The sequence below is a fragment of the Neophocaena asiaeorientalis genome, unplaced genomic scaffold, assembly GCF_003031525.2.
Source record: "Neophocaena asiaeorientalis asiaeorientalis breed wild unplaced genomic scaffold, Neophocaena_asiaeorientalis_V1.1 scaffold554, whole genome shotgun sequence".
NCBI classification, from domain to species: domain Eukaryota; kingdom Metazoa; phylum Chordata; class Mammalia; order Artiodactyla; family Phocoenidae; genus Neophocaena; species Neophocaena asiaeorientalis.
Genome location: NW_020174789.1, coordinates 1 through 19,822, shown reverse-complemented (window position 1 = coordinate 19,822; position 19,822 = coordinate 1). Strand labels below are relative to the sequence as shown.

Below are 19,822 nucleotides of genomic sequence, written 5' to 3'. Positions count from 1 at the left end.
TTGAAAATCTCAATGCCCTTTTGCCAATGCTACCTAACTTTTGTAGAGTCAAAAAATATACTCAAAAAATATATATATACTCAAACCAAATCTGTTGCCTTTCTTTACAATAACAATGAAATATCAGAAAGGGAAAAGTAAACAAAAAAATCCCTTTTAAAATCTCATTAAATAAATAAAATAAAATACTTAGGAATAAACCTGACCAAGGAGGTAAAAGACATATGCTGAGAACTATAAAACATTGATAAAGGAAACTGAAGATGATCAAAGAAATGGAAAGATATCCCATGCTCTTGGATTGGAAGAATTCATATGGTTAAAATCGCCATACTACCCAAAGCAATCTACAGTTTTAATGAGATCCCTATCAAATTACCCATGACATTTTTCACAGACTGAGAACAAATAATCCTAAAATTTATATGGAACCATAAAAGACACAGAATTGCCAAAGCAATCCTGAGGAAAAAGAGCAAAGCTGCAGGCAAAGTCCCAGACTTCAGACAATACTACTAAGCTACAGTAATCAAAACAGCATGGTATTGGCACAAAAACATACACATGGATCAATGGAACAGAATAGAGAGCCCAGAAATAAACCCATACAACTATGGTCAATTAATCTTTGACAAAGGAAGCAAGAATATACGATGGAGAAAAGACAGCCTCTTCTTCAACAAGTGGCATTGGGAAAATTGGACAGCTGTATGCAAATCAATGAAGTTAGAACACACCCTCACACCATACACAAAAATAAACTCAAAATAGCTTGAATACTTAAATATAAGACATGATACCATAAAACTCCTAGAAAAGAACATAGGCAAAACATTCTCTGACATAAATGGTACCAATGTTTTCTTAGGTCTCCCAAGGCACTAGAAATAAAAGCAAAAATAAACAAATGGGACCTAATCAAAACTTATAAGCTTTAGCACAGCAAAGGAAACCATTACCAAAAGAAAAAGACAACCTACAGACCGGGAGAAGATATTTGCAAATGATTCGACCTACAAGGGCTTAATTTCCAAAATATACAAACATCTCATACAACTCAATAACAAAAAAAACAAGCAACCAAACCAAAAAATGGGCAGAAGATCTAGAGACATTTCTCCAAAGAAGACATACAGATGGCCAAAAGGCACATGAAAAGATGCTCAACATCACTAATGATCAGAGAAATGCAAATCAAAACTACAATGAGGTATCACATCACACCAGTCAGAATGGCCATCATCATCAAAAAGTCTACAAATAGGGGACTTCCCTGGCAGTCCCGTGGTTAAGAATCTGCACTTCCACTGCAGGGGAATCTACACTGTTGGTGGGAATGTAAATTGGTACAGCCACTATGGAGAACAGTATGGAGGTTCCTTAAAAAACTAAAAAGAGTTGCCACATGGTCCAGCAATCCCACTCCTGGACACAGATCTGGAGAAAACTCTAATTTGAAAAGATACATGCACCTCAATGTTCATAGCAGCACTGTTCACAATAGCCAAGACATGGAAGCAACCTAAATGTCCATCAACATGTGAGTGGATAAAGATGTGGTATATATACACAGTGGCATACTACTCAGACATAAAAAAGAATGAAATAATGCCATTTGCAGCAACATGGATGGACCTAGAAATTATACGAAGTAAGTCAGAAGGAGAAAGACAAATACTATATGATACCACTTATATGTGGAATCTAAAATATGACACAAATGAACTTATTTACAAAACAGAAACAGACTCACAGACATAGAGAACAGACTTGTGGTTACCAAAGAGGAAAAGCCAGGGGGTGGTGGGTGGGAATAAATTAGGAGTTTGGGATTAGCAGATATAAACTATATATAAAACAGATAAACAACAAGGACCTGCTGTATAGCACAGGGAACTATATTCAGTATCTTGTAACAAGCCATAATGGAAAAGAATATGAAAAATATATATATATGTATGTATAGCTGAATTGAATCACCTTGCTGTACACCAGAAACTAATAAACATTGTAAATCAACTATACTTCAATTAAAAACAAATATATGGAGCTTCCCTGGTGGCACAGTGGTTGAGATCTGCCTGCCAATGCAGGGGACGTGGGTGCGTGCCCCAGTCTGGGAAGATCCCACATGCCGCGGAGCGACTGGGCCTGTGAGCCATGGCCGCTGAGCCTGCGCGTCCGGAGCCTGTGCTCCGCAACAGGAGAGGCCACAACAGTGAGAGGCCCGCGTACCGCAAAAAAAAAAAAAAAAAAAAAAAATGTATTTACTCAAACCAACAACATTATATGAAGGTCATCACTGCAAAAGAAATCAACAAAAACTATGACTATGTTCTCTGACTTTAGAAAACTATGCTAGTTGCTGGAGTCTTCCAGTAGCATTTAAATAATACAATGTAGACCTGTGCTAAAAGGACAATGAAGTGAGAAATACTGATTAAATAGACAAACAAATACAACACCATATTAAATTTCACATTATCTTGAGGCTTTTAGGAAAGTTATTTTTTAATTGAAGATATACTTTAACCAAAAAAACTGTCATACAACTGACCATGTGAATAATGAGTAACTCCATACTGCATGTATAAGAGGTTCAAGGGAAAAGACAGTAAAAATATTTTAGCTGCCAGTACTGTCAGTCTCAAGAGGCTAAAGGCCCAGTGCATCCCAGGAAGAGAAATTTGGCAAAAAAGTTTATCCCCTTTTTATCTCCACATATAGTTAAATATCCCCAAAATAATGAAGACTCATTTCAAGTAATTACTCTGCTTACGAGTTTTATTTACACAGTAACTGTTAATAGTGGTTTTTAATAAATTCCTTGTATTTACATTTTATATACACATTTATATTTGAAAGGTAAAGAAACTGTACAATAATAAAAATGAGAAAAAGAAATACAGTAACTTAGGTCCAACTCTGGAAACAAATACACAAAAGTAAGATTAAGTTTAGGCAGGGAGTATAACCTCAATGAGATTACTGCCAGGGGTTACATTCCCTCTATCAGGGCCACCAATACCAAGGAAGTAGTTACCAGAGTTAAAATGTCATTCTAAAACCTATTAAGACCCTGGGTACTCCCTCAATATTTTACTACACTACTAGTTTCCACTAAGCAAGCTCCTAGGAGAGGAGTTAACTTCTGAGGGTTCCATTAGTGGTCCCTAGGCTAGAATGACCCATGGGGTAAAAATACATAGGTACCGTCTGGTCCCATACTCCTAAAGAGGCAGGTGCTACACTAACAAGGTTCTCAGGCTCGTTAGTTTGAAGACTATATACCATTAACAGAAATAGTGTGCTTAAGTGTTGTTTCAAACAAAATTGCAACATAAAAGCACACTATAAATCTAATTATTAACCAAATACCATTTTATATAGATATCACTCATGATAGTCAAGTGATTTATTTTAGGTTTAAGAATTAAACATATTATAATAAATTTAATGTCAATTTACTGATAATTAATCATTCCTTTATCCTAATATCATCAAAGTTACTCATTAGAAAAAAATTAATTTTACCTTTTACTGTTATTTCCTTTGATTAGAAAATTATACACAGTGTTTTACAAGTCATGGACTTGGCTACATATTAAGATTTCCAATTTCAAACTGGAATTAACAGATTTTGTTCCTACAGTGAAAGAATTTTAACTAACAAATTTAAAGTCTTGCCAAGTAGCATTCTAATTAAGAACTCTCAAAATTCATGACTTTTTACTCTTAACCAGTGAAAAACCTCATTTATATTTATGGACTTACTCCCCCCAAAAAGCCTTCAGTCCATTAAAGTGCAAAGAAATTTCTTCTACCAGTCAGTTTTCTTAAATTACTAGATGAACAATTTCTTAGACTAGAAACAGAGAGGCGAAAATGCTCTGAGTGATAGGAATTCCTTGAGGAAATGAAACAATTTCCTTTCAAAAACAAATAGACATGGTACTGTGGAAAAACACCTACACAAATGCTAAACAATCTCCTACCAATATTTCTAGTTCCCAGATAACCTCAATTTGCCCCAACCTGTGAGTGAAGATAAACAACTTCAGTGACGTAAATAATTTACAATCAACGTTGCTTATTCTTGGTCTATAATATCTTCAAATGTGTGGAACTGGAGATAATATCTGTACTAAGGTGTTTATTTCAAATAGTATTTTGGAAGTTAAAGTAGTATTTAACAATCCTGTTCTGACCTCCAAAGTGCTAATTGTTATGCTCCTCCTTTATGCTAATTGTTAAAAAAGAAAAGATGTAAAAATTTGAACTGTCTCCAAAGGTGTTAAAAAAATTTATTGCATTAAACTGTTCACTCCAAATTACGGAGCATGAACTAGCCATTTAAACTTTTTTCTTTGTAAAATGGCTCTCCCTATAAAATACATTTTTATTAATACTGTCAATAGGTACTCATTTACTTCAGCCATGGAATTCAAAATCATCGGTTTTCCAAGTCTTGATTCTTAGCTTTCTTCAACATTTTCTTCCATGCTGTTTACATAGGAAACAAAATACTTTTATCAAAAACATTTTTTTAATATTGCAATTAGTCTGTTAATTTTGAAGATTAGCTTTTCAGAGCTGGACTATTATTCTTGTCTCCTTCTTTAATATCCTTCATCACAGATGCAAAGACCTGGAAATTATATAAAGTAAACATTAATCCTCAAAATAACTACCACGCAGATTAAAGAGATTTTAAAAACTATAGTTTATTAACATGAAACAGCTTTAGTATACATAACTCTGTCCCCTGAAAGACTGCCATTCTCAAATCCTCGTTTGTTTCAACCCAATTTTATGATATATAGTTAGATTCCAGTTTTCATCACTTGCCAAATATTATAAAATTACTGTTAAGTAACAAAACATCCTCTGGACCAATATTCTTATATTTTCATTTTCATAAGCAATAAAACTTGAGAGCTTATAATGCCTACTGGCTATCATTCATGGAGCAAGTGTTAACACTATTTTTTATGTCATTTAACTTTCGACTGCCAATATATTTGCTTCCCTAACAAGATTAAGCATCTAAAAAGTCAGGATCATACATTACATTCTTTCTATTGCAAACCCTTAGTACACATCAGGTGTTTAAAACAACTGTTGTCTATCTGAAATACCAAGGTAATTATACAATTGCCCTGGCAAATACATGACTATTGTAGGCTGTACTTCACTAAACTCATAAAATATTACTGGACTTACATAAAAATAAAGCCATAGTCTGGAGAGGTGAAAGCAGAGCAATTCGTTTTTTTTTTCAAAATCAAAAATTATTTTTGTAAGTTTTTAAAAAATTTAAGCACTAATATTTGAGAAATACATGACTTTTTGTTTTTACAAGAAATAAACTGCTTTTATACATCTATTACAAGTAGGAAAATGTCACTCTACCTGAGTCCATTTTTTGGTACTATTCTGCATCTGGATGGCTGCAATACAGGTGAACAGCTTTTCTGATGTGATATCTTCTGGCAATTTAGTTAGAAACTGTGCTATATGAATAAAGTCCATCTGTAGGAGAATATCTTCATATAGTCGGAGGATTCCTAATCCAGTCCTAAATAAAAATTCCTCCCCATCTCTGCAAAATACATCCCAGACTCGACAGGCCAGATCAAGTGGTAGTGATTTGCTATATAGTGTGAAGATCCTAAAATTAGGGGAAAAAAGTCATTGGAATTTTTCATTCATTTATTCATTCACTCATTAAGTATCTCTATATAAAAAGAACAGTGCTTAATTAGGGTGAAAAAGGCAAATAAGATATGGCTCCTTCGCTCAAAGAACGTGAGTAGTTGGAAATGAAGTAATAAATAACAAAAGTATGTGAGTTTACAACCTTACGTCGAGATATGGCCTAATACAAACTAGAGTGGCAGAATAACCTCATGGTTAAGGTTATGGGCTCTAAAATCAGAATACCTGAGTTTGAATCTTAGATTTGCAACTTATTGGTTGTGTTACCTTGAGTAAGATACTCATCCTTGCTGTGCCTCAGTTTCCTCATTAGTAAACAAAATAAAATTACCTAACTTTCAGAATTGTTTTGAAAATTAAAGGAGTTAATAAATGTAAAGTATTTAGAATAGTGCCAGGCACATAAGAAATGCTCAATACAAGTTACTTCATACTACTGTATGAGGATACCAAGTACCATCTTTTAGTAACCTAAATACAAAACCATAAAGTCTGACTTTCCTCTTTTCTCTTTCCACAAACATCCACTGTTTTGTTTTCCCTTCACCGAACTTTACTTACTACTTCTTTTGGAGCATGTATACCCTCCAATAGAATCACCAAAATGGTTTTTCACATCCTTTCTGATAATGTTTGATCATGTAAGTCTTTATCCAGTGGTACTCTGGGGTAGCACTCTGGTTGAGGAAGTAGGGAGAGTAGGTGCTAGAGAACTTCTCTTGATGTTGCCTTGGCAAAGAAGGTACACATTTTTACACAGACTGTGTTTATCTGAGGTACTGCTGATGAAACGTGCGTGAACAAGGAAACTAAAGGCTCTCCCACTAAAAAATGAAAAAAATTCCTTTTAGCACTGCCACTCATTTATTCCTCTTTTTTCTTGCACCACTGATCCTGGGATTCATATGTTATAAGCTCAACAGAGGCAGTGAAACAAAAATCCGTGTCTACTTCTTAAGTTATAAACACATTTAATTGCATAACAAAAAACATACTCTTGGTATTACAGAGAATACTAATTCACTGTTCAAAATGAGAAAGGGTACCAGTACTGCCTAGGGAGTTTCTAGTATACAGTACTCAATCAGTATTAATTCCATCCTGCTCCCTTTATCAATTGTGATTCTGCTTTGCCTCATGTTCACAGTCCTTAAGAGGGACAGTTGAGGAGTTTTTACCCCCCTTCTTTTACAGATTTACATATTTGATCTTGGTCCCTTGGGTCTCATATTATAAAACCCTCTCCCCATGATCTTGGGTCCTACTCAACAGAATTCTAATGTTCCTAATGGGAATGGAAGAGAATACACTGAAAAATAACTTAGGTTTTTTTTAAAGCCTAAATAAAAGAAACCTCAAACAACTGGAAAGATACTTGATCAATGCCATTATTAATTTATTTTTCCATACTAAAACAATATCATTTATGTGAAACCCACTGATGTTTCATGATTAGGATTTAAGGTTTAAATATTTCACATGTACTCCTAACAGTCTATCTTACGATCAACTGCTCCATCTCTTGGGCAAAGTTCACCCGCCCTCTCTATAATCGATTTTACTGCTCACCAGAGTCCTAGGCAAAATTTCCAAGTTAAAACAGAAGAGCTAGAATTGTAAAGTTGAAAAAAGACATTAGCACCTAAATAAGGCATCATTACTCGGTCAGAAAGCTGGATACGGCCTTGGAAAAAAACAAAGCCCTCGATAAAGAAACACTATCATAACTATCATAAGCCCTTGGTGTTAAGAATATAAAAGGAACAGCAAGTAACCCTTTCTGAGAGCTTACTATGTACCAGGCATTGAATGAGATAATCCATGCAAAACACTCTCACTACAACTCAAGATATAGATATTATTATTCCCATTTTATAGTTAGGAAACTGAAACACAAACTGAGGGATTCTGATTCCAACCCAGAGTCCATGCTCTTAATCACATGCCCCTCCACAAAAATATGTGAGTTTCTCTACATGTAAGCGAAGAGCTTTTTACATGTATGGTACTGTGCATGAAATTTACTCTAGGCAAAAAGTTACACTTTGTTTCCTTTTAATAGTTATATTTTACATATGTTATGACTTACCAGTCTATCAAGTATATGTCTGGTGTAAGACTGTAAGATTTGAAATGAAGAAACAGTTTGGAGAGATTTTCTTCAAAAAATACTTCAAACGTTGCAAAATATCTCAACATCTAAAGACAGAAATTTCAACAAAATTATTTAAGAGTACACTCTAGAAATAGAGAAAGTAAATCCTTAATAGTAATAGAAAATCTGGCTTAACATCTCTGAGTCTTTTCATCAAGCATTCATAAAACTATAATAATTCAATGAAAAGCTTATTTTAGATCAGATTATCTTAGTCTTCTAATTACTGTTTTTCACTCTAAAAGGGCATTCAGACTATAGAAACTGTCAAAGAAAAACACAATTCATTCCAAATGTCCATACCATGCTGTGATCCACACGAAAAAACGCTAACTGGCATGGCTTATTCAGGAGATTTGCAAATGCAATGAAGGCATCTGCCTCTTCCAAGTTGAGAATGAGAACTGCTGCTATGAAGGACATCCCTTGGACCTTCAAAGGGAAAAGAAATTAATCAAAATGTGCTTACAATAATAATTCTATACAGTTTATTTTATTGTATTCCTGAAAAATTACAAAGTGACATTACAAAGTAGAATTAACCAAGTTTTTAAATTTCTTTTTATTTTCCAACAAAGGTAAATATAGAGAACCATTAAAAATTATGAAATCTCCCTGAATTTTACTTTTCTTTCTTGCTCATGTGGTTTAAAAAGTATTAGGGAAAATTTTGGAAAAAAGAAAAAAGTATCAGCTTTTACTTGCTACAAAAGTCTATCTCAGTATTCTACCTAGTTTTCATTTTCTCTCAGTTTGAAGTATTTCAGAGTATAAAACTCACAAAATTTAATGAAAATTAGGTGACTGTCTCCATTGTTATAACACATCTGTCTGCGGTAGAAAGTGAAGAACTAGGAAGTAAAGAGATCTATGAGAAGTGCCGCTGAAATTCCAAGAAAGAAGAGGCTGTGGGGGTTAGGATAGTGAGGCTGGATTCCCGGAAGAGCAGCTGGAAAAATGAGGAAAAACCATTCTAAGATGGAAAAGACACGTCAGCAGAGACAAAGAGGGCCAGCACAGTTGGAACAAACGATTTACAATGGGATTAATGGGAAAAATTAGAAAAAGTAGGATGCATTTACAAATTATGAAAGGTCTTCAGTAAAAGGCTAAGCTATACAGATGTTTGCTTGTGAGTTACGAGCAGCTATTGCACATTTTTTAGCAGATAAGTAATTGGGAACTGCTGTTGTAAAAATATTCATTCTTTCATTAAAAAAACAGTTTACAGAGCACTTCTGGTAGAGATTTGTATAACAGACTTACACAGAGAGACCAGGAGAATAAAAGAGCAATACAGATTGGTGTCCTTGGTTATTTTAAATATAACTGGAATGTGAACCATTACCAAATTTTTACAATATATACTGAAGAAATTCCACAGATAAAACTTCTGTGTGATTTATTTATAGATTATGTATTATCCATTAATGCAGTTAAAAACCTATTTTATCAAACCACATCATGAAATATGTATTCCAATATAGTTTATACTACTCTTATCACATATTATAAAACAAGTCTGATTTGACTGACTGGCTTGCCAGTGAGGCTTGCCATCACCAATTAGGTTCTAAGGTGGTCATTTTACATAAATCCAATGAGCCAATAAATCTGTGTATTCTGTAGAGTATTAACGAAGAACTCGTTCATATATTTTTCTTTAAATGGATGATGACATATATAAACTCATTATGGTGTTAAAATTCTACTGGCTACACTTTTTAAAAGAATTATGAGTTTTATTTTAAAATATCAATATTTAACAAGTGCTAAAAATTAAATCTTTTACAATTAAACTTATAATGAAAAAATTTAAATGAATGTCAACTTTAAAATGTGAAGGGGTTACATAATGTCTTTACAGTTCTATTACAGAACACATGAGCAAGAGGGATTCTTTGTTCAAATTTCACTTCCTTCATAAGGACATATCCTTTAATACTACAAGCTGTTCCATACCCAAACCTTCACTTCCCCTCAACCCCTGCCATACTTTTTCCATAGCACTTATCACCTTTTAATATAACATATGATTTACTTATTTGTTGTTATTTATTGTCTGTCTCCTCCTTCTAAATTATAAGCATCAAAAAGGGGGCTTCCCTGGTGGCGTGGTGGTTGAGAGTCCGCCTGCCGATGCAGGGGACACAGGTATGTGCCCTGGTCCGGGAAGATTCCACATGCCGCCGAACGGCTGGGCCCGTGAGCCATGGCCTCTGAGCCTGCACATCCAGAGCCTGTGCTCCGCAACGGGAGAGGCCACAACACTTAAAAAAAAAAAAAAAAAAAAAAAAAAAAAAAAAAGGGGGGAAGAATCTTTCTTTTGTTCACTAAGGTGAACAAAATGCCTAGAACAAAGCCTGGCATATAGCAATAAGCACACAATAAATATTTGTTAAGTGGATCAATAAACAAATATACAAATGAACATGCAACAAAATAGGATAAATTGTACCACACAGCCACCCTATTGTGAGATCTCTAAAATTCTTCTATTTTAAGACAAAGGCAAGAAGATGAAGGTTTAATGATTTCTAGTTAAACATGACAAATTGAACATACAGTTTTCTTTGTTCCCTCCCAAATCCAACTAAAATAACAGTAAATAAAAAGATAAGTATTAACTTAGGAGGATGAAAAGAATGGAAAATAATATAAACAGTAGATAAAAGATGTCAACAGCATTTTAGAAATTTTAATTTAACTAAATGGAGAATGTTGAAACTAAAATATGTGCAGAGGAGGAAGCCAATAAGCAGCAAGCCAATTCAGCCAACAAAATCTGGAAAGCTCAGGAAGTGAAGTTATCAGGTTCCTCTAAAATTGAAAGGTAGGGCTAAAACTAGGATTGGTTGAAAATCTGTGAAAGGAGCAAATCCCCTCCTCTATCCTGTATGGACAGGTATCCATCTACCTTTCCCTCAACCCAGCAGAACATAGGAGGTTTATCTCTGAAGGGACAGTCAGGAAAAGGAGAGTTAGGGAGAAGGGGAGAAGGCACCACAGCAGGAACAATAAATAAAAGTTTACAAATTGAATGGTAAAATCCCCAGCTGCTCTCCGAGAAAGCTGGCTATCAGTCTCATAAGCCTCTGGTAGGAGATGGGACGATTCCTCTCCGGGTAAGTTAATATGACCAAGAAAAAAAAACATAAAGATACAGACATTTGGGAGCTAATACAACATAAGATATGAGATAAGAGAGATAAAATGTTTATATTCAAAAAGCAGACTGAAACAAATACTTACATAACCAACATCAGGTCTGTAACATGTATATGCCCCTAATATACTATGTAAGACATCATGATATGGGCCACCCTTAGAGGAGAGAAAAATGAAATGTCAAGCTATACAAATAACTGTATCTAAGTTAATTCTCAAAAAACATGTTAATAAACTTTACATTTCCTAAATGACTAGTTTTAGTCAGTATACTTTATCACTCCGCAAAGATGTTTTCTAAAGTATGAATAAAAAATATTTAATTATGGAAAACCAAAAAAGCCACATAAACTCACTTGATGGATGGATACAAGCTATGCAGTTTGTGTGCGATTTTAAAGATGTCTAAATTTGGTACAATAAAATTATAATGAAAATAGATTCTTTCATTTGCTATAATACAGTTTCAGCAAGAGAAAACCATCAAGCTACAAGAAATTAAGTTTATTAATAATTTTAATCTTAATGGTAAAATTTTTAATCTCATTTTATCAATATAAAGATAGAAGAATTCCATGAATAAAGACTTGAGTCATATAGACATATAAAATATAATCATTTCTCTCCTCATAAAATATAAACAACTTCATAACAGCCTCTGCACAAAAAATAAACTGTTTCTTCCTATTTCAATAGTATTATAATTATGAAAAATTTTAAAGTTTTGGAACAAACTTCTTTATATCTTAACAATATACTAGGCAAAAATGTTAAAATTTAAATATTTTACAGAATAGAAAGTGAAACAAAGAAATTAACTTCAGTGAAAACTCATCAAGTACCTTTATGTGCTATGTCAACTGCAATGCATTCAAACAGTGGAATAAAATAACAGAAATGCCTTTACTCTTTTCCTACTAGTTTTACATTTTTTATATAAAGGTCTACAATTTTTACAGTTTTGCCTTTTAAAAAATAAGAGCTATGCATTTAGAGAATTTGTTCCCTTGGATTAAAAAAAAATTAGTTGTTACAAGCTGGTTAGAAACCCTTACCTTCTGAAAGATGTAGAGAGATGGGAATGTACGGGATATGTCCAACTTAATTAATTCCAGACTGGCCTCCCGATCAGCAACAGATACACCTGCATTTGCCAGTTAGATAAAATTGAAATGATTACTTGACTATACCAAGTTCAATCTTACCAACACAGAATGATCACACAGCATATATGTTACTTAAGGAAAGTTAAAAGCTGAAAAATTAAGAAATTTAAAGAAATGCCATATAGCTTTTACTGGAACTTAGAGCCTCTAATATGAAGAAAGTATCTATACACTTATCAGAAAGTTTTATGGTGCAAGATTTCTGCTTCTGGGTTTCACAGAAGGTAGGGGTAGGCTACTGCTGCCACAATAACAACTAGGAAAAAGAATGAATTTCAAATACCACTTGTTTTAAAAAAGGCATAAGAGGGACTTCCCGGGCGGTCCAGTGGTTAGGACTCCATGTTCTCACTGCTGAGGGCCAGGAAAGCAGTCTAAAGGATTTAAATCCCAGAAAGAAGAGCCTTCCCTTTCCTAGGTGAGTGGATACCAGTGGCCATTTTTCTTTCTAGGGGCATCTGCCAAGTCTCAGAATGGGCTCAGGATTGAGCCTCCATAGACAAAGGTACTCTGCTTAGGGAAAGAGAAACCAGAAGAGCTTTTCATGGCCACATAAGACTGATGTGACAGGAAGGATCTGGAGGAGCCTGAATGTATATCTGGTTTTACCCTGTGGGACTTTTGCTGAGTGCTAGTGTAGTGCAGAAGGCCAGGCTGGAAAGACATAATGAAATAACTCATAAGCACATGGCCCTTGGGAGAATGTCTCATTGAAGAGGGGAGCCTGTAGTCAAAATAGGACAGTTCGTCCTATCAACAAATTTGAAACCCAAGATTAACTAAGTCTATCTAAAGCTGTAATCTTGCCCAACCTAGCTCAGTTACTGACTGAATTGAGGCGATAACCCAATGGCCTAACAGAAAAGAGCACAATTCCTCTGTGGAAACACCAGCTTCAATTTACACCTTTTTTATTTATAATAACTAACATACAATTTAAACTTTTAAGATATGCAAAGAATCAGGAAAATATGACGTATAATCAAGGGAAAAACCAGCCAATAGAAGCAGACCTGCAGATGATCCAGGAATGGAATTAAACAAGGATATTAACTGCTATAAATATGTTAAAGAAAATAGAGAAAATGAGTGAGGAAATGTGTGGGATGGAAAGATAATTTCCACAGAAAAATAGAATCTATAAAAAGAACCAGGTAGACATTCTAGAATTATAAAGTGTAGTTTCTGAAATTAAAGATATATATTGGATAAATAGGATATATTTAATAGACTGGATATAAAAGAAGAGAGGATTCATGAACTTGATTACAAAAATCATCTAAACTGACGCGCAGAAAGAAAAAGAATTTTAATAAATAGTATAAGAGACTTATGGGACACTGTTAAATGGTCTAAGATACATGTAATTGAAGTCCTAGAAGGAGAGGAAAGATGAGGCAGAAGTAATATTTGAAAAGATAATGGCCAAAAAAGTTTAATGACAAACTACAAATTATAAACACACAGGAAATAAGAAATCAGTAATTTAAACAGAACAGTTTTTCTGATTGAAACAATTCTTCATTTACATTTAATTTCTACTAAAATACAACTTTTACCATTTATTAATCATGACAAAATGTCTCTGAAGTAAATGCTCATAATTTTAATTCCTACGCTTCCAACATTTCATAAAAGTGAGTTTAAAACTCAGGCTGAGGCCCTGCCAATTAAAACTTCTTACATCTTCTTCCTTGAACTTTTAGTTTCCCACAAATAGCTGACATAGCTAACAGGTCTTGGGATGATACTTACATGAACCTTTCTGCCAATCAAATCTTCTTTCTAACCTTGTTTAGTCAATTTTCCCCACCATACTGTTCACTTTTCTAAATTAGAAAAAAGAGTATTCAAGGAATTTAACAGAGTTGTTTACATACTCATAGAAAACGACTATGAGATATGCACCATTTCTCTACCCTAAACCATGCTCATTTTTAGAGTTTTACTTATAGGGAAGAGAAAAATTTGCCTTCTATGAAGTAGAAAGAAAAGTGACTGGCAGATAAACAGCTCCCCATTATTCAAGGACAAGAAATATTTAAATAAATTTACCTAAATTTAATAAACTATGATGACAGGAAAAAAAAGTGTTCCTGTTTTCGCCAAAATGATTAGGAAAAAAACCTGATGAGAGTGGAGGGAAAGATGAAGTCTATGCGTGAATTAAATGAACAAAGGTTAAGGCACAATAAGAATTATAAATAATACATTAGGGAGTGAATGAAAGTCAGTGAGAGTCAGGGGAGACAACAGGTCACAAGTGAGGTGTGCAGATCATCTATCTTTAAGTTAAGAGTTGGCCTAAAAATACTGTATCCCATTAGTCTTACTGTTGTGATTAAATCCTGGACTCTGGGGTTCAACAACCTGGGTTTACATTACAGCTTCACTGTTCCCAAGTTAAATACTCTGAGCCTCAGTTTCCTCTTATATCATTCAGTATAATACCATCTACTTAAAGGGTTATAACAGTAAAGGAGATAATGTATGTGAAGAATTACTAGTTCCTGATACACTGTAAAAATCACACTAGTATCTCAGCAACTGGATTTTGAGAAATTTTTATTAACCACAACAAAAAAATCACACCTTCTACATCATTCTCTGAATTTGTTTCACTGAAGCTTTTCCACCGTTCCTTTGCTCTTGAGAGGAAGATTTCATAAAGTTCTGGGGGGAAAAAAGAACAAAAATTCATAAATAATAGGAAAGAAATTTATTCTCATATTTTCTATTTTTACTCTTACTTAAAAATAAAGAGAAAAAATCCTATTATAAGGTCAGATTTTTCTTATGTAGCCGGCATCAAAAATGTGGCAAATTGAAGTACTTGATTCTACCAAAACTATTCATTACTCAACCAGAAAGATAGCAAAGAAAATACTGCAGAGTGGTCATCCAAATAGCTACAATATAGAATGAATGTTAAGAGGCAGGAAGAGATGCTTCTGCTGAAGAAGTATCACTGTAGAATAGCAGAGACATGATTTTCTTGGAGTCAGTCAGATCTAGATTCAAATTCCAGCTCTGTCACTTACTACCTGTAGGACTTCAAGAAAGGTACTTGATCACTCTGGAACTTGGCTTTCTTCATCTGTAAACCGGAGAAAAACACCACCTACTCATGGGGTTACTGATGCTTAAATAAGATAATTTACATACACCTCCTGACACCTTATAGACCCTCAATAAATGCAAATGCTACTTCTTGCTTTCCTTCTCTCTTGAAACTGGTTTCTCCATTATGATATTGCTATCTAAGGCTACCTAAGCTATCCAAAGCTACCAAACTTCACAAATTTCTCCAGAAGGCCTACATACAAAAATCTCAACCCTTATCTTTTTACTTTAATTGCCAAATCACTTTTTGAGACTACCACTCTGTGCTTCCATATACAGCATCTCATTAAAACTTCAAGAATAAAAGAAATTGAAAAATTTTCTCAATTCTCAAATTTTAATTGTTTCTACTTTCTATTATAGATATTTAAAAATACATAAAAATAGTAAATTTCCATGACAAAACAGCAAAAAGTACTTCTTGCCCAAATACCAACGTTTATATATTGCCCAAAATACCAAGAACATTTTTTACTTCAATTAATCTTTTTTTAAAAATGTATTTAGGGAATTCCCTGGTGGTCCATTGGTTAGAACTTGGCACTTTCACTGCTGAGGGTGTGGGTTCGATCCCTTGTTGGGGAACTAAGATACCACAAGCTGCAGAGCACGGCCAAAAATTTTTTTTAAATTAAAATATAAAACTAAAAAATGTATTTGTTTTTAAAGGTAATATATGAATGTGATTTTCTAAAATATTCAAACAGTACAAAACAGTATAGAGTGAAAAATAAATTTCCTTCCCTCCAATGCACTTTCTGCTTACCAAATCTCTAAAGATAAAAATATGCAAACACAAGCATATACATATATATTTTCCTTTGAAATAAAGTGGCAACATATTACATGCATTGATTTGCATCTTGCTTTATCACACTGGAAGTTGGTCCACATTAGTAGAATAAATCTACTTTAGGTTTGTGGGTTTTTTTTTAACAACTGCACAGTATCCCAATGTATGACTGTACCATATTAAGTATACATAATACTGGGTTGGCCAAAAAGTGCCTTTGGTTTTTAAGTAAAAATAAAAGACACATTTTTCATTTTCATCAAGAACTCTATTGAACAATGTATTCACCCTTTTGTTCCACTACCTTTTGCCATTTTTCAGGCAACTTCATAATTCCATCTTCCCAAAACTTTTTATCTTTTTGAGCAAAGAACTGTTCCAGGTGCCTTTAACAGTCTTCCAGGGAATTGAAATTTTTTCCATTAAGAGAATTTTGTAAAGACCTAAATGGAAATCCGAAGGTACAATGTCTGGTGAATATGGACGATGAATCAGAACTTCCCAGCCAAGCTGTAACAGTTTTTGCCTGGTCATCAAAGAAACATGCGGTCTTGCATTAGCCTGATGGAAGACTATGCGTTTTCTGTTGACTAATTCTGGATGTTTTTTGTTGAGTACCACTTTCACTTGGTCTAATTGGGAGCAGTACTTGTTGGAGTTAATCATTTCATTTTCCAGAAGAAGCACATAATGGAGGACTCCCTTCCAATCCCACCATATACACAACATCACCTTCTTTGGATGAAGACTGGCCTTTGGTGTGGTTGGTGATAGTTCATTTCACTTGCCCCATGATCTGTTCTACATTATTGTATGGTATCCACTTTTCATCGCCTGTCACAATTTGTTTTAAAGGGAACTTTATTATGTACGTATGTATGTATGGCTGGGTCTTCGTTGCTGTGGGGGCTTTCTTTAGTTGTGGAGAGTGGGGGCTACTCTTCATTGCGGTGCACGGGCTTCTCATTGTGGTGGCTTCTCTTGTTGCAGAGCATGGGCTTTAGTAGTTGTAGCTCGCAGGCTCTAGGGCGCAGGCTCAGTAGTTGTGGTGTACGGGCTTAGTTGCTCTGCAGCCTGTGGGATCTACCCGGACCAGGGCACGAACTTGTGTCCCATGCATTGGCAGGTGGATTCTTAACCACTGTGCCACCAGGGAAGCCCCACAATTTGTTTTAAAAACATAACATTTTCATTACGTTTCAGTAGAGAATCGCATGTGGAAATATGGTCAAGGTTTTTTTTTTTAGCTTAACGTATGTGGAAACCAAACATCAAAGTGATTCACATAACCAAACTGGTGCAAATGATTTTCAACGCTTGATTTGGATTTTTTGAGTATGCTGGCTATCTTCCTCGTGGTATAACATTCAATTGTTCTCAATTAACGTCTCAATTTGATTGTTATCAACTTCAACTGGTCTACCTGACCGTGGAGCATCGTCCAGTGAGAAATCTCCAGCACGAAACTTCACAAACCACTTTTTTTTTTTTTCACAAACCACTTTTGACACGTTCGATCAATCAAAGCACCTCCTCCATACACTGCACACATCTTTTTTTTGCCATTTCAGCTGCATTTTTACCTTTCTTGAAATAATAAAGCATAATATGCCGAAAATGTTGGGATTTTTCTTCCATCTTCAATATTAAAATGGCTACACAAAAATTCACCAATTTTGATGTCTTTTTTAAAATTCACGCTGATATGACAGCTGTCACATACAATCTAACAAAAGTGTTTTGAATGAAGTTAAAGACAACTAAGTGCTATGAGCCATCTTACAGATAAAAACAAAAGAATCTTTTGGCCAACCCAATATATATACTAACAAGAACCAGATCATTATAAAATTGCTGACTTTTACATTTCAAATAGACTATTACTATTCTGACCCTTTCTCCCTTCTGTTCACTTCTTGTTACTACTCATGGTTTTGAAAGAAGAACTTTAAAAAGAACAAAAAACTTAAAATTTCTATTATTTGTGCCCATCTCCATCAATGTTTTAATATAAGATGTAGATATAATCTTCAAATTTAGATATATAATTTTTTTGCAGTTCTTAGACTGAGGTTTGCACTTTTTCATTTCAAACCGATTCCAAGCTAGGAATTCCAGTTTCACTGTTCTACTCAAACTTCAAAACTGTCTTGGGAAAAAAAGGCTCATGAAATAAATACATCACTTTTGGAAGTCACAAAATTGATCCAATAATAAAAATGTAGCAATGCATTTCCAAACATCAAAGGATATCTCTTCACGGAAGAGTTACAGTGCTCATCTATAATAAGATAACCTGCATCTCAGTTCAATTTCATGCTTGACTGGGCATGTCACACATTTTATTCTGTATGTACAAACGTAGAGCTTGAAGCAGACTAAAGAAGTATCTTGGATTTGAGCAGAGAATACTTTGAGATCAGTGTATGTTTCATTTTCTTGTTTTCTGACAGTAATGATACTGTATGCATTCTCAGTAAATTTCACTTTCACTATAATTTGATATTCATCATCACAAATCACTGTTAGAACACTCCTTTGAGATAGCTAATTATCTTATCCCCATTTACAGATGAAGAAAACTAAGACCTCTAGATGTTAAGTAATTTGCCCAAGGTCACAAACCTAATACAGAGTGGAACCAAGATTTGAACCACATTTGACTGACTTTAGAACCCCTATTCTTAGTTACTATTCTCTAATGGTTATAAATTTCATGATTAAGACAAATACAACAGGAAGAGAGTCAAACTATTAAAGCCCCTAAAATAAACAAAGTTATCAAAACTAAATTTACTTCTGCTGAAATTTAGCTTTCTTCCCACCACTAATGAAAAAGAAGAGAATGAGTACCCATTTCACTCCTGAATACATAACTGTTTAGTAGAGAGAAGCTAAAATGACTGAAAATAAATGACCCAGTTATTTTACAAACCTTACAAATTTCAAGCTTAAAAAATAACTTTCTTATTAGAGAATCACAAAAGATTAATACCAACTTAACCAATGTTTTAATGTCTAAGTTGTCAGGATACCTAAAAGTGTAAAGCCAAAGTTCTCAAAAAAAAACCAAAACTGCAAACAAAACTTCAAATAGTCACCAATACTTCTTCATCTCACCTATATGCAAAACTGATTCCTAAAACTTTAACCAATACAATACCTTTTTTAGGCTTAATTTAAAACTCAATTCTTGCCCTAAATTCTAATTTTTTAAAAAAATTCTAATTTTTTAATTAAAGAACATGTCAAGTTAAAATGACATGTTCATTACAGGATTTTTGTGAAAATCAATTTTATAAACTATACATGATCATGCTATTCAAAGTTGGCATCACTTTTAAGACTAAAGATAAACATTTAGATTTTTGTTATAAATTCTGTACAACTATATATAATGCTGATTGCTGTAATGAATATCCTTGTAGAAAAGCTTTTGAAACCAATCCTGATTATTTATTTACTTAAAGTGTTAGAACTGGAATAAATCCATCAAAGGTTATATTTTTTGATGCTTTTGGTAAATATTTCTAAATTATTTTCAGTCATCCTCCATGTGGGTAATTTTCATTAATTTTAATCACTTTTGAGGAGTAAAAAAAGACAGGTACCTTGATGTTGTGTTTTTTGTTTTTATTTTTTGGCTGCACTGCATGCATGTGGGATTTTAGTTCCCTGACCAGGGATTGAACCTGCACC

At 34.0% G+C, this 19,822-nt stretch overlaps 1 protein-coding gene across 1 annotated transcript; it reads right to left on the bottom strand.

Annotated features, from left to right (window-relative positions):
* Positions 1-2,756: 2,756 nt before the first annotated feature.
* Positions 2,757-15,304, bottom strand: LOC112409850 (TBC1 domain family member 12-like; the record flags this gene model as incomplete). The annotated part of the gene is made up of 8 exons (XM_024760178.1): positions 2,757-4,648; positions 5,413-5,671; positions 7,808-7,917; positions 8,177-8,305; positions 11,126-11,197; positions 12,097-12,185; positions 14,800-14,891; positions 15,252-15,304. Coding segments are annotated over 8 exons (873 nt in total), but the record flags the coding sequence as incomplete, so codon positions are not given.
* Positions 15,305-19,822: the final 4,518 nt, after the last annotated feature.